The following is a 16,515-nucleotide window of genomic DNA, read 5'->3' as shown; positions in this document are numbered from 1 at the left end:
ATAGGGTCCCCTAGGATCCCCTAGGGTCCCCTAGGATCCCATATAGGGTCCCCTAGGATCCCATAGGGTCCCATAGAGGGTCCCATAGGATCCCGTAGGGTCCCATATAGGATCCCATAGGGTCCCATAGGGTCCCATATAGGGTCCCATAGTATCCCATCGGATTAGGGTCCCATATAGGGTCCCATATAGGGTCTCATAGTATCCCATAGGATTAGGGTCCCATATAGGGTCCCATAGGGTCCCATAGAATCCCATAGAGGGTCCCCTAGGATCCCCTAGGATCCCATAGAGGGTCCCATATAGGGTCCCATATAGGGTCCCATAGGATTAGGATCCCATAGGACCCCATAGGATCCCATATAGGGTCCCATATATGGTCCCATAGGATCCCATATAGGATCCCATAGGGTCCCATAGAGGGTCCCATATACAGTCCCATAGGGTCCCATAGGATCCCGTAGGGTCCCATATAGGATCCCATAGGGTCCATAGGGTCCCATATGGTCCCATATAGGGTCCCATAGTATCCCATAGGATTAGGGTCCCACATAGGGTCCCATAGTATCCCATAGGATTAGGGTCCCATATAGGGTCCCATAGGACCCCATAGGACCCCATAGGGTCCCATAGGGTCCCATAGAGGGTCCCATAGGGTCCCATATACAGTCCCATAGGGTCCCATAGGATCCCATATAGGGTCCCATATAGGATCCCATATAGGATCCCCGTAGGGTCCCATATAGGATCCCATAGGACCCCATAGGATTAGGGTCCCACATAGGGTCCCATATAGGGTCCCATAGTATCCCATAGGATTAGGGTCCCACAGAGGGTCCCATAGGACCCCATAGGGCCCCATATAGGGTCCCAGAGGGTACCTCGATGCGGCCGGTGTCGGGCTGGAAGGCGCGGGCGGGGTCCTCGGTGGTGACGCGGCACTGGATGGCGCAGCCGTGCACCCGCACGCTCTCCTGCCGCAGCCCCAGCTCGGGCAGCGAGCGCCCGGCCGCCACCAGCAGCTGAGCCTGCACCAGGTCCACCCTGCGGGGGGGGGGGGGGGGCACACGGGGGGGGGGGGGGGGGGGCACGTCGCGTGAACCCACCCCCCCGACCCTATATGGCCCCGGACAGCCGGGGCGGGGAGCGCCTGCGACCCTCATGGGAACCCCAAAAGCGTCCTGGGGACCCCCTCTCTGCGCTCCCTGACCTGCCCCCCCCCATAATTGTGGGGACCCCAGTATAAAGGGGTCGGGGGGGGGGGTCACAGGTGAGGGGGGGCCCTTAAATTCCCCTTAAATCCCCCATCCTCCTGGAGACCCCAAAATCTGGGTGCCCCCCCCAGCGCCCCAAACCTGTGCGCCCCCCCCAACCCCCCCCACCCCAAAGACCCCATTTCCCCCCTTTATCCCCCCATACCCCCCCAAAAACCCCAACCCCCCGTGCTCCCCAACCCCCCCCCTCCCCCTTAAAGACCCCAAAATCTGGGTGCCCCCCCCAACCCCCCCAAAGCCCCCAAAACCCGTGCGCCCCCCCCAAACCCCCCCCACACCACCCAAAGACCCCATTTCCCCCCCATATCCCCCCCATACCCCCCAAAAAACCCCAACCCCCCGTGCTCCCCGACCCCACCCTGCTCCCCCCTAAAGACCCCAAAATCTGGGTGCCCCCCCCAACCCCCCCCATAGCCCCCCAAACCCTTCCCCCCCCCTCCAACCCCCCCCCACACCTCCCAAAGACCCCATTCCCCCCTTTTATCCCCCCCATACCCCCCAAAACCCCAACCCCCCGTGCTCCCTGACCCCACCCCGCTCCCCCTTGAAGACCCCAAAATCTGGGTGCCCCCCCTAAACCCCCCACCCTCCTGAAGACCCCAAAACCTGGGTGCCCCGCTAAACCCCACCATAGCCCCCAAAACCCGTGCGCCCCCCCAACCCCCCCCACCTCCCAAAGACCCCATTTCCCCCCCTTTTATCCCCCCATACCCCAAAAAAACCCCCAACCCCCCGTGCTCCCCAACCCCACCCTCTCCCCCTTAAAGACCCCAAAACCTGGGTGCCCCCCCAACCCCCCCCATAGCCCCCCAAACCCTTCCCCCCCAACCCCCCCCCAACCCCCCCCCCAAAGACCCCATTTCCCCCCTTATCCCCCCCATACCCCCCAAAACCCCACCCCCCCGTGCTCCCCAACCCCACCCTCTCCCCCTTAAAGACCCCAAAATCTGGGTGCCCCCCCCCAACCCCCCCCATAGCCCCCAAAACCCTTCCCCCCCCCAACCCCCCACACCTCCCAAAGACCCCATTTCCCCCCCTTATCCCCCCCATACCCCCCCAAAAACCCCAACCCCCCGTGCTCCCCGACCCCACCCCGCTCCCCCCTGAAGACCCCAAAATCTGGGTGCCCCCCCCCAACCCCCCCAAAGCCCCCAAAACCCATGCGCCCCCCCCAACCCCCCCCCCAAAGACCCCATTTCCCCCTTTTATCCCCCCATCCCCCCCAAAAACCCCAACCCCCCGTGCTCCCCGACCCCACCCCGCCCCTCCCTGGGGACCCCAAAATCTGGGTGCCCCCCCTAAAAACCCCCATCCTCTCAGACACCCCAAAATCTGGGTGCCCCCCCCCAACCCCCCCCATAGCCCCCCAAACCCTTCCCCCCCCTCCAACCCCCCCCCACCCCAAAGACCCCATTTCCCCCCCATATCCCCCCCGTACCCCCCAAAAAACCCCAACCCCCCGTGCTCCCCGACCCCACCCCGCTCCCCCCTGAAGACCCCAAAATCTGGGTGCCCCCCCCTAAACCCCCCCAAAGCCCCCAAAACTCTTTCCCCCCCCAACACCCCCCCAACCCCCCCCCAAAGACCCCATTTCCCCCTTTTATCCCCCCCATACCCCCCCAAAAACCCCAACCCCCCGTGCTCCCCAACCCCACCCTCTCCCCCTTAAAGACCCCAAAATCTGGGTGCCCCCCCCAAAACCCCCAACACCTGTGCGCCCCCCCAACCCCCCCCACCTCCCAAAGACCCCATTTCCCCCCCTTATCCCCCCCATACCCCCCAAAAACCCCAACCCCCCGTGCTCCCCAACCCCACCCCGCCCCTCCCTGGGGACCCCAAAATCTGGGTGCCCCCCCCAACCCCCCCACAGCCCCCAAAACCCGTGCGCCCCCCCCCAACCCCCCCCCACACCTCCCAAAGACCCCATTTCCCCCCCTTATCCCCCCCATACCCCCCAAAAAACCCCAACCCCCTGTGCTCCCCAACCCCACCCTCTCCCCCTTAAAGACCCCAAAACCTGGGTGACCCCCCCAACCCCCCCATAGCCCCCAAAACCCTTCCCCCCCCAACACCCCCCCAAACCCCCCCCAAAGACCCCATTTCCCCCCCTTATCCCCCCCATACCCCCCAAAAAACCCCAACCCCCTGTGCTCCCCAACCCCACCCTCTCCCCCTTAAAGACCCCAAAACCTGGGTGCCCCCCCCAACCCCCCCCATAGCCCCCAAACCCTTCCCCCCCCTCCAACCCCCCCCACCCCAAAGACCCCATTTCCCCCCCATATCCCCCCCATACCCCCCAAAAACCCCAACCCCCCGTGCTCCCCGACCCCACCCCGCTCCCCCCTGAAGACCCCAAAATCTGGGTGCCCCCCCTAAAACCCCCACCCTCCTGGAGACCCCAAAACCTGGGTGCCCCCCCAACCCCCCCCATAGCCCCCAAAATCCACGCGCCCCCCCAACCCCCCCCCCCAAAGACCCCATTTCCCCCCTTTTATCCCCCCATCCCCCCCAAAAACCCCAACCCCCCGTGCTCCCCGACCCCACCCCGCCCCTCCCTGGGGACCCCCGCCCCCCGGTGCCCCCCCCCGGTGCCCCCCCCCGCGCTCACCCCGTGATCTCCTCGGTCACCGTGTGCTCCACCTGCAGCCGCGAGTTGACCTCGATGAAGTAGTGCCCCCCAGCCCGGTCCACCAGGAACTCCACCGTCCCCGCGTTCTCGTAGCCCACCTGCGCGACCCCATAAGCGACTTGGGGACCCCCCCCCCCCCCCCCAAAAAAAAAAATCCCACAGGTCGATCCCATCCTCCCCCATCCCCGGGAGAACCCCCCCCCCAAACCACCCAGGATCCCAAAACCCCAAGGACCCCCCCCCAAACCACCCAGGATCCCAAAACCCCAAGGACCCCCCCCCAAACCACCCAGGATCCCAAAACCCCAAGGACCCCCCCCCCAAACCACCCAGGATCCCAAAACCCCAAGGACCCCCCCCCAAACCACCCAGGATCCCAAAACCCCAAGGACCCCCCCCCAAACCACCCAGGATCCCAAAACCCCAAGGACCCCCCCCCAAACCACCCAGGATCCCAAAACCCCAGGGACCCCCCCCCCCAAACCACCCAGGATCCCAAAACCCCAAGGACCCCCCCCCAAACCACCCAGGATCCCAAAACCCCAAGGACCCCCCCCCAAACCACCCAGGATCCCAAAACCCCAAGGACCCCCCCCCCAAACCACCCAGGATCCCAAAACCCCAGGGACCCCCCCCACTGGGGTCTCCCCCAGTGCCAGGGTCCCACGGAGCACCCCGATTCCTGAATCCCCCCCCCCAAATCCTAAACCCCCCCCGAAATCCTACACCCCCCCCAAATCCCGAATTCTTCCCCAAATTCTGAATCCCCCCCCAAATCCCACATCCCCCCCCATCCCCGAATCCCCCCCTCAACTCCTACCTCCCCCCCAAATCCCAAATCCCCCCCCAAATCCTACATCCCCCCCCATCCCCGAATCCCCCCTCAACTCCTACCTCCCCCCCAAATCCCAAATCCCCCCCCCCAAAAAAAAAACCCCCAAGACCCCCACTTCCGACCCCTTCCCCCCCAAACCCCCCCAGGACCCCCAATTCCAAACCCCCGAACCCCTCAACCCCTCTCTATGGGTGGGATGGACGCAGCCCCCCCTAATCCCCCCGGACCCCTGGACCCCCCCAGACCCCCCCAACCCCCCAAACCCCCCCAGACCCCCCCCGACCTCCCCAACCCCCCCGGACCCCCTCAGACCCCCCCAGAGCCCCCCAAACCCCCCCAGGACCCCCCAGGCGACACAGACAGCGTCCTCGACCAACCCCTCTCTACCGGTGGGATGGCCACAGCCCCCCCTTAATTCCCCGACCCCCTGGACCCCCCCCAACCCCCTGGACCCCCCCGGACCCCCAAACCCCCCCCCCGGACCCCCCCCGGACCCCCCCAGACCCCCAAAGCCCCCCCAGACCCCCCAGGCAACGCAGACAGCATCCTCGACCAACCCCTCTCTACCGGTGGGATGGCCGCAGCCCCCCCTAGTCCCCCCGGACCCCCCCAACCCCCCAAACCCCCCAGACCCCCCCCCGACCTCCCCAACCCCCCCGGACCCCCTCAGCCCCCCCCCCCCAGCCCCCCCCAGGACCCCCCAGGCAACACAGACAGCATCCTCGACCAACCCCTCTCTACCGGTGGGATGGCCGCAGCCCCCCTAATCCCCCCAAACCCCTGGCCCCCCCCGGCCCCCCCCAGCCCCCTGCCCCCCCCCCGACCCCCAACACCCCCCCCCTGACCCCCCCAGCCCCCTAACCCCCCCCCAGGACCCCCCCAGACCCCCCAAACCCCCCCAGGACCCCCCAGCAACACAGACAGCATCCTCGACCAACCCCTCTCTACCGGTGGGATGGACGCAGCCCCCCCTGCATCCCTGGACCCCCCCAGACCCCCCCAACCCCCTGGACCCCCCCCCAGACCCCCTCAGCCCCCCCCCCCCGGACCCCCCCAGACCCCTAACCCCCCCCCAGGACCCCCCCAGACCCCCCAAACCCCCCCAGACCCCCCCAGCAACGCAGACAGCATCCTCGACCAACCCCTCTCTATCAGTGGGATGGCCGCAGCCCCCCCCCAATTCCCCGGACCCTGGACCCCCCCAGCCCCCTGGCCCCCCCCGGGCCCCCCCCCCGGACCTGCCGGGCGATGCGGACGGCGTCGTCGGCCAGGCGGGCGCGGAGCTGGGGGGCGAGGCGGGCGGCGGGGGCGATCTCGACGACCTTCTGGTGGCGGCGCTGGATGGAGCAGTCGCGCTCGTAGAGGTGCACCACGTTCCCGTGCTGGTCCCCTGGGGGGGGGGGCAAATAAAAAAAATTGGGGGGGGGGGGGGGGGGCGGTCAGCATCCAGGAACCGGTCCCCGTAACACCCCCCCACCACCCCAAGCTGGACTGTTTCGGCCCCCCCCCCCAGTACCCAGGGGGTCAGCACCGAGGGAGGAGGGGGCCCACGCGCCCCGTAAAGCCCCCATGGCCCCCCCCCACAGCCCCCCCGTAAACCCCCATGGCCCCCCCCCCATAGCCCCCCCATAACCCCCCCATGGCCCCTCCCCACCTCACAACCCCACCCCCTGTGCCCCCCCCCCAACCCCATAAACCCCCATGCCCCCCCCCAACCCCCCCCATAACCCCCCAGCCCCCCCCCCAACCACCCCATAACCCCCCCAGGCCCCCCCCATAACCCCCCAGCCCCCCCCCATAACCCCCAGGCCCCCCCACCCTTGCCCCTGCGCCCCCCCCCCCCCCCAGACTTTTCGCCCCCCCCCCCCGCCCCCCCCAGCACCCAGGGGGCTCAGCACTGAGGGCTGAGGGTCCCGTGCCCCCCCCCGGACCCCCCCCTACACGCAGGGGGTCAGCACCGAGGGATGAGGGGTCCCATGCACCCCATAACCCCACCCAGCCCCCCCATAACCCCCCCATAACCCCCCAAGCCCCCCCCAACCCCCCCATAACCCCCCCAGGTCCCCCCCAATCACCCCATAACCCCCCAGACCCCCCCCATAACCCCCCAAGCCCCCCCCCAACCACCCCATAACCCCCCCAGGCCCCCCCCCCCCCCCCCATAACCCCCCAGGCCCCCCACCCTTGCCCCTGCGCCCCCCCACCCCGGACTTTTCGCCCCCCCCCCCCGCCCCCCCGAGCACCCAGGGGGCTCAGCACCGAGGGTGAGGGTCCTGTGCCCCCCCCAACCCAAAAAACCCCCATGGCCCCCCCCATAACCCCCTCATAAACCCCCATGGCCCCCCCATAACCCCCCCAGGCCCCCCCCATAACCCCATAACCCCCCAAGCCCCCCCCCAAGCCCCCCATAACCCCCCCAAGCCCCCCACCCTTGCCCCTGTGCCCCCCCACCCCAGACTTTTTTGCCCCCCCCCCAGCACCCAGGGGGCTCAGCACCGAGGGCTGAGGGTCCCGTGCCCCCCCCCGTGCCCCCCCCCCCCCCGTACCCAGGATCTGGACCTCGATGTGGCGGGGGCGCTCGATCAGCTTCTCCACGAAGAGCGCCCCGTCCCCGAAGGCCGCCAGGGCTTCCGACGAGGCGCGGGTGAAGCTCTCCTCCAGCTCCTGCGCCCAACGGCACCCATGGGTGCCCCCCCCCGCCGAGGGTGGGGGGGGGGCGCCCCCCCCAAAATCCCCTCCCCACCCCGGGGTGCTTCGGTGCCCCCAGCCACCAACCAACCGGGTGCCCCCCTGGACACTCGGGTGCCCCCCCCCTGACACTTGGGTGCCCCCCTGGATATTTGGGTGCCCCCCCCCTTGGGTGTCACCCCTGGGTGCCCCCCCTCTAAGGTTTGGGGCCACCTGGGTGCCGCCCCCCCCACACACACCTGGGTCCCTCCTGGACACTTGGGTGCCCCCCCCCAGACACTTGGGTGCCCCCCCCCCTGGATATTTGGGTGCCCCCCCCCCAGGTGTCACCCCTGGGTGCCCCCCCCCCCAAGGTTTGGGGCCACCTGGGTGCCCCCCCACCCACCTGGGTCCCTCCTGGATACCTGGGTGCCCCCCCCCCAGACACTTGGGTGCCACCTGGATATTTGGGTGCCCCCCACCTTGGGTGTCACCCCTGGGTGCCCCCCCCCCCCCCCCCCAAGGTTTGGGGCCACCTGGGAGCCCCCCCCCCCCCCAACCAGGCCCCCCCCCCAGACACCCCCCCAGCCACCTGGGTGCCCCCCACCCACCCACTCAGGTCCCTCCTGGACATCTGGTGCCCCCCCCCCCCCCCCCCCCCCCCAGCCACCTGGGTGCCCCCCCCATTAAGGTCCCCCCCCATTAAGGTCCCCCCCCATCAAGGTGTCCCCCTCCCCAGCCACCTGGTTGCCCCCCCCATTAAGGCCCCCCCCCAGCCACCTGGGTGCCCCCCACCCACTTGGGTGCCCCCCCCCCCCCAAGGACTTCATGCCCCCCCCCCCCCCCCCCACCCCCCCGAATCCCCTCCCTACACCAGGACCACAGGAGGGGGGGGGGGGGGGTCCCGGAGGTGTCCCCATGGGGTGGGGGGGGGGGTTATGGGTGGGGGGGGGTACCTCAGGGGCGCGGACGACGCGCATGCCGCGCCCCCCCCCGCCGTGGGCGGCCTTGAAGATGACGGGGAAGCCCACCCGGAGGGCGAAGTCCCGAGCCTCGGCCAGATCCGCCACCGGCGCCGCCGTCCCCGGGACCACCGGCACCCCTGGGTGCCCCCGGTCAGCGCGGCCGCGACGGGACACGGTCTGTGTCCCCCCCCCCCTAAAAATCCCCCCCCCCCACCCCCCCCCCAGCCCCCCCAAACCCCTCCAATAGCTCCAAACCCTTCCCATGTCCTTGCAGCCCCCCTTACCCCCCCCCATAACCCCCCCCATACCCCCCCCATAACCCCCCCATAACCCCCTTAACCCCCCATAACCCCCTTACCCCCCCATAACCCTTTAATCCCCCCATAACCCCCCCATAACCCCCCCATAACCCCCTTACCCCCCCCATAACCCCCCCATAACCCCCTTACCCCCCCATAACCCCCCCATAACCCCCTTACCCCCCCCCATAACCCTTTAACCCCCCCATAACCCTTTAACCCCCCCATAACCCCCCCCATAACACCCTTAACCCCCCCCCAACCCCCTCAACCCCCCCCATAACACCCTTAACCCCCCAAGCCCCCCCCCCCGACCCCATAACTCTCCCCATAACCACCTCAGGACCCCCATAATCTCCCCCCAAACCCCCCTTTCCCCCCCCCGAGTCCTTCCCATCCTCCTCATAACCCCCCCCAAGCCCTAAAGAACCCCGTAACCACCCCATAAGCCCCCACAGCCCCTCCCATAACCCCATAACCACCCCATAACCCCCCCAGACCCCCCATAACCCCACGTAGCGCCCCCCCATAACCCCATAAACCCCCATGCCCCACCCTGTAACCCCATAACCCCCAATTCTCCCCCCCCCATAACCCCCCAAGCCCCCCCCAAACACCCCATAACCCCCCCAGGCCCCCCCATAACCCCACATAGCGCCCCCCCATAACCCCATAAACCCCCAAAAACCCCCATGCCCCGCCCCGTAACCCCATAACCCCCAATTCTCCCCCCCCCAATAACCCCCCAAGCCCCCCCCAACCACCCCATAGCCCCCCCAGGCCCCCCCATAACACCATAAACCCCCATGCCCCCCCCCATAACCCCATGCAGCCCCCCCCATAACCCCCACGACCCCCCCCCATAACCCCATAACCCCCATGCCACACCCCGTAACCCCATGCAGCCCCCCCCATAACCCCCACGCCCCCCCCATAACCCCATAACCCCCCATTCTCCCCCCCCCATAACCCCATAACCTCCATAAACCCCCATGCCCCACCCCGCAACCCCATGCAGCCCCCCCATAACCCCATAACCCCCCCCCATAACCCCATCACCCTCCATTCTCCCCCCCATAACCCCCCATTCTCCCCCCCCAACCACCCCATAACCCCCCCATGCCCCCCCATAACCCCACGTAGCGCCCCCCCATAACCCCATAAACCCCCATGCCCCGTCCCGTAACCCCATAACCCCCCCATTCTCCCCCCCCCATAACCCCATAACCCCCCCGGCCCCCCCCCCGGGCCCCCACCGGCGGCGACGGCGATGCCCCTCGCCTCCACTTTGTCGCCCATCTTGCGGACCACGTCCGGGGGGGGCCCCACGAAGCGCACCCCCCCGCGTCCACACAGGCCTGGGCGAAGTCGGCGCGCTCCGACAGGAACCCGTAGCCGGGGTGGATGGCGTCCACCCCGTTCTCCTGGGGGGGGGGGGGGGGGGACACGGCGTCAGACCCCCCCCGAACCCCCAGTGTCCCCCACCAACCCCAATGTCCCCCCCCAACCCCCAATGTCCACCCCCCCAAACCCCCAATGTCCCCCCCAACCCCAATGTCCCCCCCAAACCCCCAACGTCCCCCCCCAATCCCAACGTCCCCCCCAACCCCATTTTCCCCCCCCAAACCCCATTTTCCCCCCCCAAACCCCAATGTCCCCCCCAACCCCAATGTCCCCCCCAAACCCCAAATGTCCCCCCCAAACCCCAACGTCCCCCACCAACCCCAATGTCCCCCCCCAAACCCCAATGACCCCCCCAAACCCCCAATGTCCCCCCCAACCCCATTTTCCCCCCCCAAACCCCAATGTCCCCCCCAACCCCAATGCCCCCCCCGAACCCCAATGTCCCCCCCGAACCCCAACGTCCACCCCCCCAAACCCCAATGTCCCCCCCAACCCCATTTTCCCCCCCCAAACCCCAATGTCCCCCCCAACCCCAATGTCCCCCCCCGAACCCCAATGTCCCCCCCGAACCCCAACGTCCACCCCCCCAAACCCCCAATGTCCCCCCCAACCCCATTTTCCCCCCCAAACCCCAATGTCCCCCCCAACCCCAATGTCCCCCCCGAACCCCAACGTCCACCCCCCAAACCCCAATGTCCCCCCCAACCCCAACGTCCCCCCCAACCCCAACGTCCCCCCCAAACCCCAACGTCCCCCCCAACCCCAACGTCCCCCCCAACCCCAACGTCCCCCCCCAACCCCAACGTCCCCCCGAACCCCAATGTCCCCCCAACCCCAATGTCCCCCCCAAACCCCAATGTGCCCCCCAACCCCAACGTCCCCCCAAACCCCAATGTCCCCCCATAGGGATCCCATTGCTCCCCCCCCCCAAGGGACCCAGCCACCTGGGACCCCCCATCCCATACCCCCCCAGCCCCAAGTAGCCCCCCCAGCCCCAAATGTCCCCCTATAGGGGGACACAGCCACTTGGGACCCCCACCCTGTCCCCCCCCACCCCAGGTGCCCCCCCCCCCAGCCCTGTCATTCCCCCCCCAATCCCAAGTGCCCCCCCAACCCAAACGTCCCCCTATAGGGGGATGCAGCCACTTGGGACCCCCCACCCCATAACCCCCAGGCCCCAGGTGCCCCCCAGCCCCAGGTGCCCCCCCAGTTCCCCCCAACCCAAATGTCCCCCTATAGGGGGATGCAGCCACTTGGGACCCCCCACCCCATACCCCCCTGGCCCCAGTTACCCCTCCCTTGGCCCCAGGTGCCCCCCGGCCCTGTCATCCCCCCCATCCCAAATGTCCCTCTCCAACCCAAATGTCCCCCCAATCCCAAGTGCCCCCCCCAACCCAAACGTCCCCCTATAGGGGATGCAGCCACTTGGGACCCCCACCCCATACCCCCCAGGCCCCAGGTGCCCCCCCAGCCCCAGGTGCCCCCCAGCCCTGTCATCCCCCCCATCCCAAATGTCCCTCTCCAACCCAAATGTCCCCCCCAATCCCAAGTGCCCCCCCCAACCCAAACGTCCCCCTATAGGGGATGCAGCCACTTGGGAGCCCCCACCCCATACCCCCCTGGCCCCAGGTGCCCCCCCAACCCCAGGTGCCCCCCCCAAACCCCAGGTGCCCCCCCCCACCCCCAGGTGCCCCCCCCCCCAAATGTCTCCCCTAGCCCCAAATGCCCCCTATAGGGGATGCAGCCACTTGGGATCCCCCAACCCCATACCGCCCCGGCCCCAGGTGCCCCCCCGGCCCCAGGTACCCCCCCCATCCCAGGTGCCCCCCCCCCCAAATGTCTCCCGTAGCCCCAAATGTCCCCTATAGGGGGACACAGCCACTTGGGAGCCCCCACCCTGTCCCCTCCCGTCCCCATGTGCTCCCCCCACCCCATGTGCCCCCCCCGGCCCCAGGTGCCCCCCCCAACCCCAGGTGCCCCCCCCAGCCCCATGTGCCCCCCCACCCCAAATGTCCCTCTCCAACCCAAATGCCCCCTATAGGGAGACGCAGCCATTTGGGACCCCCCACCCCATACCCCCCTGGCCCCAGGTGCCCCCCCCAACCCCAGGTGCCCCCCGGCCCCAGGTGCCCCCCCGGCCCGGTGCCCACCCTGGCCACGCGGATGATGTCGGGGACGTGCAGGTAGGCCTGCACGGGGGCAGGCCGCGGCCCACCAGGTAGGCCTCGTCCGCCTTCTGCCGGTGCATCTGCCCCGTGTCCTGCTCCGAGTACACGGCCACCGTGCGGATCCCCAGCTCCGTGCACGCCCGGAACACCCGGATGGCGATCTCGCCTGGGGGGGGGGACACGGGGACGGCTTGGGGGCACCCCACCAGGGATGGGGACACGGGGATGGGGACATGGGGACGGGGACATGGGGATGGGGAGGGCTTGGGGGCACAGGGACGGGGACATGGGGACGGGGACACGGGGACGGGGAGGGCTTGGGGACACAGGGACAGGGACATGGGGACGGGGACACGAGGACAGGGACACAGGGATGGGGAGGGCTTGGGGGCACGGGGATGGGGACATGGGGATGGGGAGAGCTTGGGGGCATGGGGATGGGGACATGGGGATGGGGACACGGGGACGGGGACACGGGGAGGGGGACGCCCCACCTGGGATGGGGACAGCTTGGGGGCACGGGGATGGGGACATGGGGATGGGGAGGGCTTGGGGACACCGTGTCTGGGATGGGGATGTGGGGATGGGGACACCCCACCTGGGATGGGGACAGCTTGGGGACACCCCACTTGGGATGGGGACGTGGGGATGGGGAGGGCTTGGGGACACCGTGTCGGGGATGGGGACATGGGGACGGGGACATGGGGATGGGGAGGGCTTGGGGGCACAGGGATGGGGACACGGGGATGGGGACACGGGGATGGGGACACGGGGATGGGGAGGGCTTGGGGGCACAGGGATAGGGACATGGGGACAGGGAGGGCTTGGGGACACGGGGATGGGGACACGGGGATGGGGAGGGCTTGGGGACATGGGGACAGGGACATGGGGATGGGGAGGGCTTGGGGACACAGGGACGGGGACACCGGGATGGGGAGGGCTTGGGGGCATGGGGATGGGGACGTGGGGATGGGGAGGGCTTGGGGACACCCCACCAGGGATGGGGACATGGGGATGGGGACACGGGGATGGGGTGGGCTTGGGGGCACCCCACCAGGGATGGGGACATGGGGATGGGGGTGGGCTTGGGGACACGGGGATGGCGACGTGGGGATGGGGAGGGCTTGGGGACATGGGGACGGGGACGTGGGGATGGGGTGGGCTTGGGGGACACAACGATGGGGATGTGGGGATGGGGACACGGGGATGGGGAGGGCTTGGGGGCATGGGGACGGGGACGGGGATGGGGACATGGGGATGGGGAGGGCTTGGGGACACAGGGACGGGGACACAGGGATGGGGACATGGGGATGGGGAGGGCTTGGGGGCACGGGGACGGGGACACAGGGATGGGGAGGGCTTGGGGGCATGGGGATGGGGACGTGGGGATGGGGAGGGCTTGGGGACACCCCACCAGGGATGGGGACACGGGGATGGGGTGGGCTTGGGGGCACCCCACCAGGGATGGGGACATGGGGATGGGGTGGGCTTGGGGACACGGGGATGGCGACGTGGGGATGGGGAGGGCTTGGGGACATGGGGACGGGGACGTGGGGATGGGGTGGGCTTGGGGACACAACGATGGGGATGTGGGGATGGGGACACGGGGATGGGGAGGGCTTGGGGGCATGGGGACGGGGACGTGGGGATGGGGACATGGGGATGGGGAGGGCTTGGGGACACAGGGACGGGGACACAGGGATGGGGACACGGGGATGGGGAGGGCTTGGGGGCACAGGGACGGGGACACAGGGATGGGGAGGGCTTGGGGGCATGGGGATGGGGACGTGGGGATGGGGAGGGCTTGGGGACACCCCACCAGGGATGGGGACATGGGGATGGGGTGGGCTTGGGGGCACGGGGATGGGGACATGGGGACGGGGAGGGCTTGGGGACATGGGGATGGGGACATGGGGATGGGGACACGGGGATGGGGTGGGCTTGGGGGCACCCCACCAGGGATGGGGACATGGGGATGGGGTGGGCTTGGGGGCACGGGGATGGCGACGTGGGGATGGGGAGGGCTTGGGGACATGGGGACGGGGACGTGGGGATGGGGAGGGCTTGGGGACACAGGGAGGGCTTAGGGACACCCCACCAGGGATGGGGACAGCTTGGGGGCACGGGGATGGGGACATGGGGATGGGGAGGGCTTGGGGACACCGTGTCTGGGATGGGGATGTGGGGATGGGGACACCCCACCTGGGATGGGGACAGCTTGGGGACACCCCACTTGGGATGGGGACATGGGAATGGGGAGGGCTTGGGGACACCCCACCAGGGATGGGGACACGGGGATGGGGACATCCTGCCTGGGATGGGGACAGCTTGGGGACATGGGAATGGGGACATGGGGACGGGGACACCCCGCCTGGGGGGTACAGGGGGATGGGGACAACCTGGGGATGCCCAACGTGGGGACTTGGGGACACCGGGAAGGGGACACCCCATTAGGGCTGGGGCCACGGGGACAGCCTGGGGAAGCCCCCACCTGGGGACACGGGGACAACAGGGACCCCCAGGGGACACGGGAAGACCCTGAGGGACAAAGCGGGGATGGAAGGGGGCAAAGGGGGGACCCAGGGGACATGGGGGGACCCCAGGGGACAGAAGGGGACCCCAGGAGGACATAAGGGGGACATAAGGGACAAAGGGGGCACCCAAGGGACATAAGGGGACCCCAGGGGACGGACATAAGGGACAAAGGGGGGACCCAAGGATATGGGGGACCCCGGGGGGGCGAAGGGGACCCCAGGGGACACAGGGGGACCCCAGGGGACATAAGGGGGATGGAAGGGACAAAGGGGGGACCCCAGGGGACATAAGGGGGATATAAGGGACAAAGGGGGGACCCAAGGGATATGGGGGACCCCAGGGGATGGAAGGGGACCCTAGGGGACACAGGGGGACCCCAGGAGGACATAAAGGGGACGGAAGGGACAAAGGGGGGCACCCAAGGGACATAAGGGGACCTCGGGGGGAGAAGGGGGACCCCAGGGGACACAGGGTGACCCCAGGGGACATAAGGGGGATGGAAGGAACAAAGGGGGGACCCAAGGGACGCAAGGGGGACATAAGGGACAAAGGGGGGACCCAAGGGACATAAGGGGACCCCAGGGGACATAAGGGACAAAGGGGGGACCCAAGGGATAAGGGGGACCCCAGGGGGTGGAAGGGGACCCCAGGGGACACAGGGGGACCCCAGGGGACATAAGGGGGACATAAGGGACAAAGGAGGGGACCCAAGGGATAAGGGGGACCCCGGGGGGGGAAGGGGACCCCAGGGGACACAGGGGGACCCCAGGGGACATAAGGGGGACGGAAGGGACAAAGAGGGGGACCCAAGGGATAAGGGGGACCCCGGGGGATGGAAGGGGACCCCAGGGGACACAGGGGGACCCCAGGGGACGCCACTCACCCCGGTTGGCCACCAGGACCTTGCGGATGGGCTGGCAGCTGACGGAGCGGGCGGCCCCGGGGGCCCCGCATCAACCGGAGCCGCCAAGCCCCCAGGAGGGCCCGGCCCCCGCGGGGGACGCACAGCTGCAACATCTGGGGGGGGTGGGGGGACAGACACACAGAAACGGGGGGGACACACGGAAACGGGGGGGGGACACAGGGAAATGGGACACACACACACGGATCGGGGGTGAGCACAACCCCGTACGAGCCAGCGGAGAATCCCCCGCCGCCAGGCACCCACCTTTGCCCCAGTGCCCCTGCCCCCAACGAGTCCGGCCCTATATGGGCCGGCGGGGTCGCGCCCCCCCCCCAACCCCCTCCCTCTTCCCAGAAGGGAGCCGGGCGCCCACCTTTCCCCCAGTGACCCCTGCCCCAAAACGTGCCCAACCCCTATAGGAGCCACCAGAGAATCTCGCCCCCCCCCTCCTCCATTCCCAGAAGGGGCCCAGGTGCCCTCTGACCCACCCCTCCCCCCCCCCCCAAAAAACAAGCACAACCCTATACGAGCCAGTGGAGAATCTCCCCCCCATGGGAAGGGGCTTCGGTGCCCCCCAAAGCCCTCTGACCCCCCCCCCCCCTTAAAAAAGCACAACCCTGTACGAGCCAGCAGAGAATCCCATCCTCCCGCTGAAAGGGGGCTCAGTGCCCCTCTGACCCCCCCCAAACAAGCACAACCCCAATACGAGCCAGCGGAGAATCCCCTCCTGCAATGGGAAGGGGGCTCTGTGCCCCCCAGTGGCCTCTGACCCCCCCAAAACAAGCACAACCTCAATACGAGACCATGGAGAATCCCCCCCCCCCGGTCCCCCACC

General features: G+C 68.8%; 1 protein-coding gene across 1 annotated transcript in view; it reads right to left on the bottom strand.

Moving 5' to 3' along the window:
• Positions 1–15,793, bottom strand: part of LOC136788719 (pyruvate carboxylase, mitochondrial-like) — a 35,224-nt gene extending 19,431 nt beyond the window's left edge. Inside the window, 11 exon segments of the mRNA XM_066987383.1 lie at positions 882–1,044; positions 3,883–4,001; positions 5,977–6,128; positions 7,285–7,402; positions 8,362–8,507; positions 9,926–10,010; positions 10,013–10,093; positions 12,224–12,267; positions 12,270–12,407; positions 15,660–15,724; positions 15,726–15,793. Coding sequence (XP_066843484.1) covers positions 882–1,044; positions 3,883–4,001; positions 5,977–6,128; positions 7,285–7,402; positions 8,362–8,507; positions 9,926–10,010; positions 10,013–10,093; positions 12,224–12,267; positions 12,270–12,407; positions 15,660–15,724; positions 15,726–15,793 — 1,179 coding nt within the window.
• Between the last annotated feature and the right edge of the window lie 722 nt (positions 15,794–16,515).

Source organism: Anser cygnoides, chromosome W (genome assembly GCF_040182565.1).
Source record: "Anser cygnoides isolate HZ-2024a breed goose chromosome W, Taihu_goose_T2T_genome, whole genome shotgun sequence".
NCBI classification, from domain to species: domain Eukaryota; kingdom Metazoa; phylum Chordata; class Aves; order Anseriformes; family Anatidae; genus Anser; species Anser cygnoides.
This window is presented reverse-complemented; position numbering and strand designations above follow the sequence as displayed.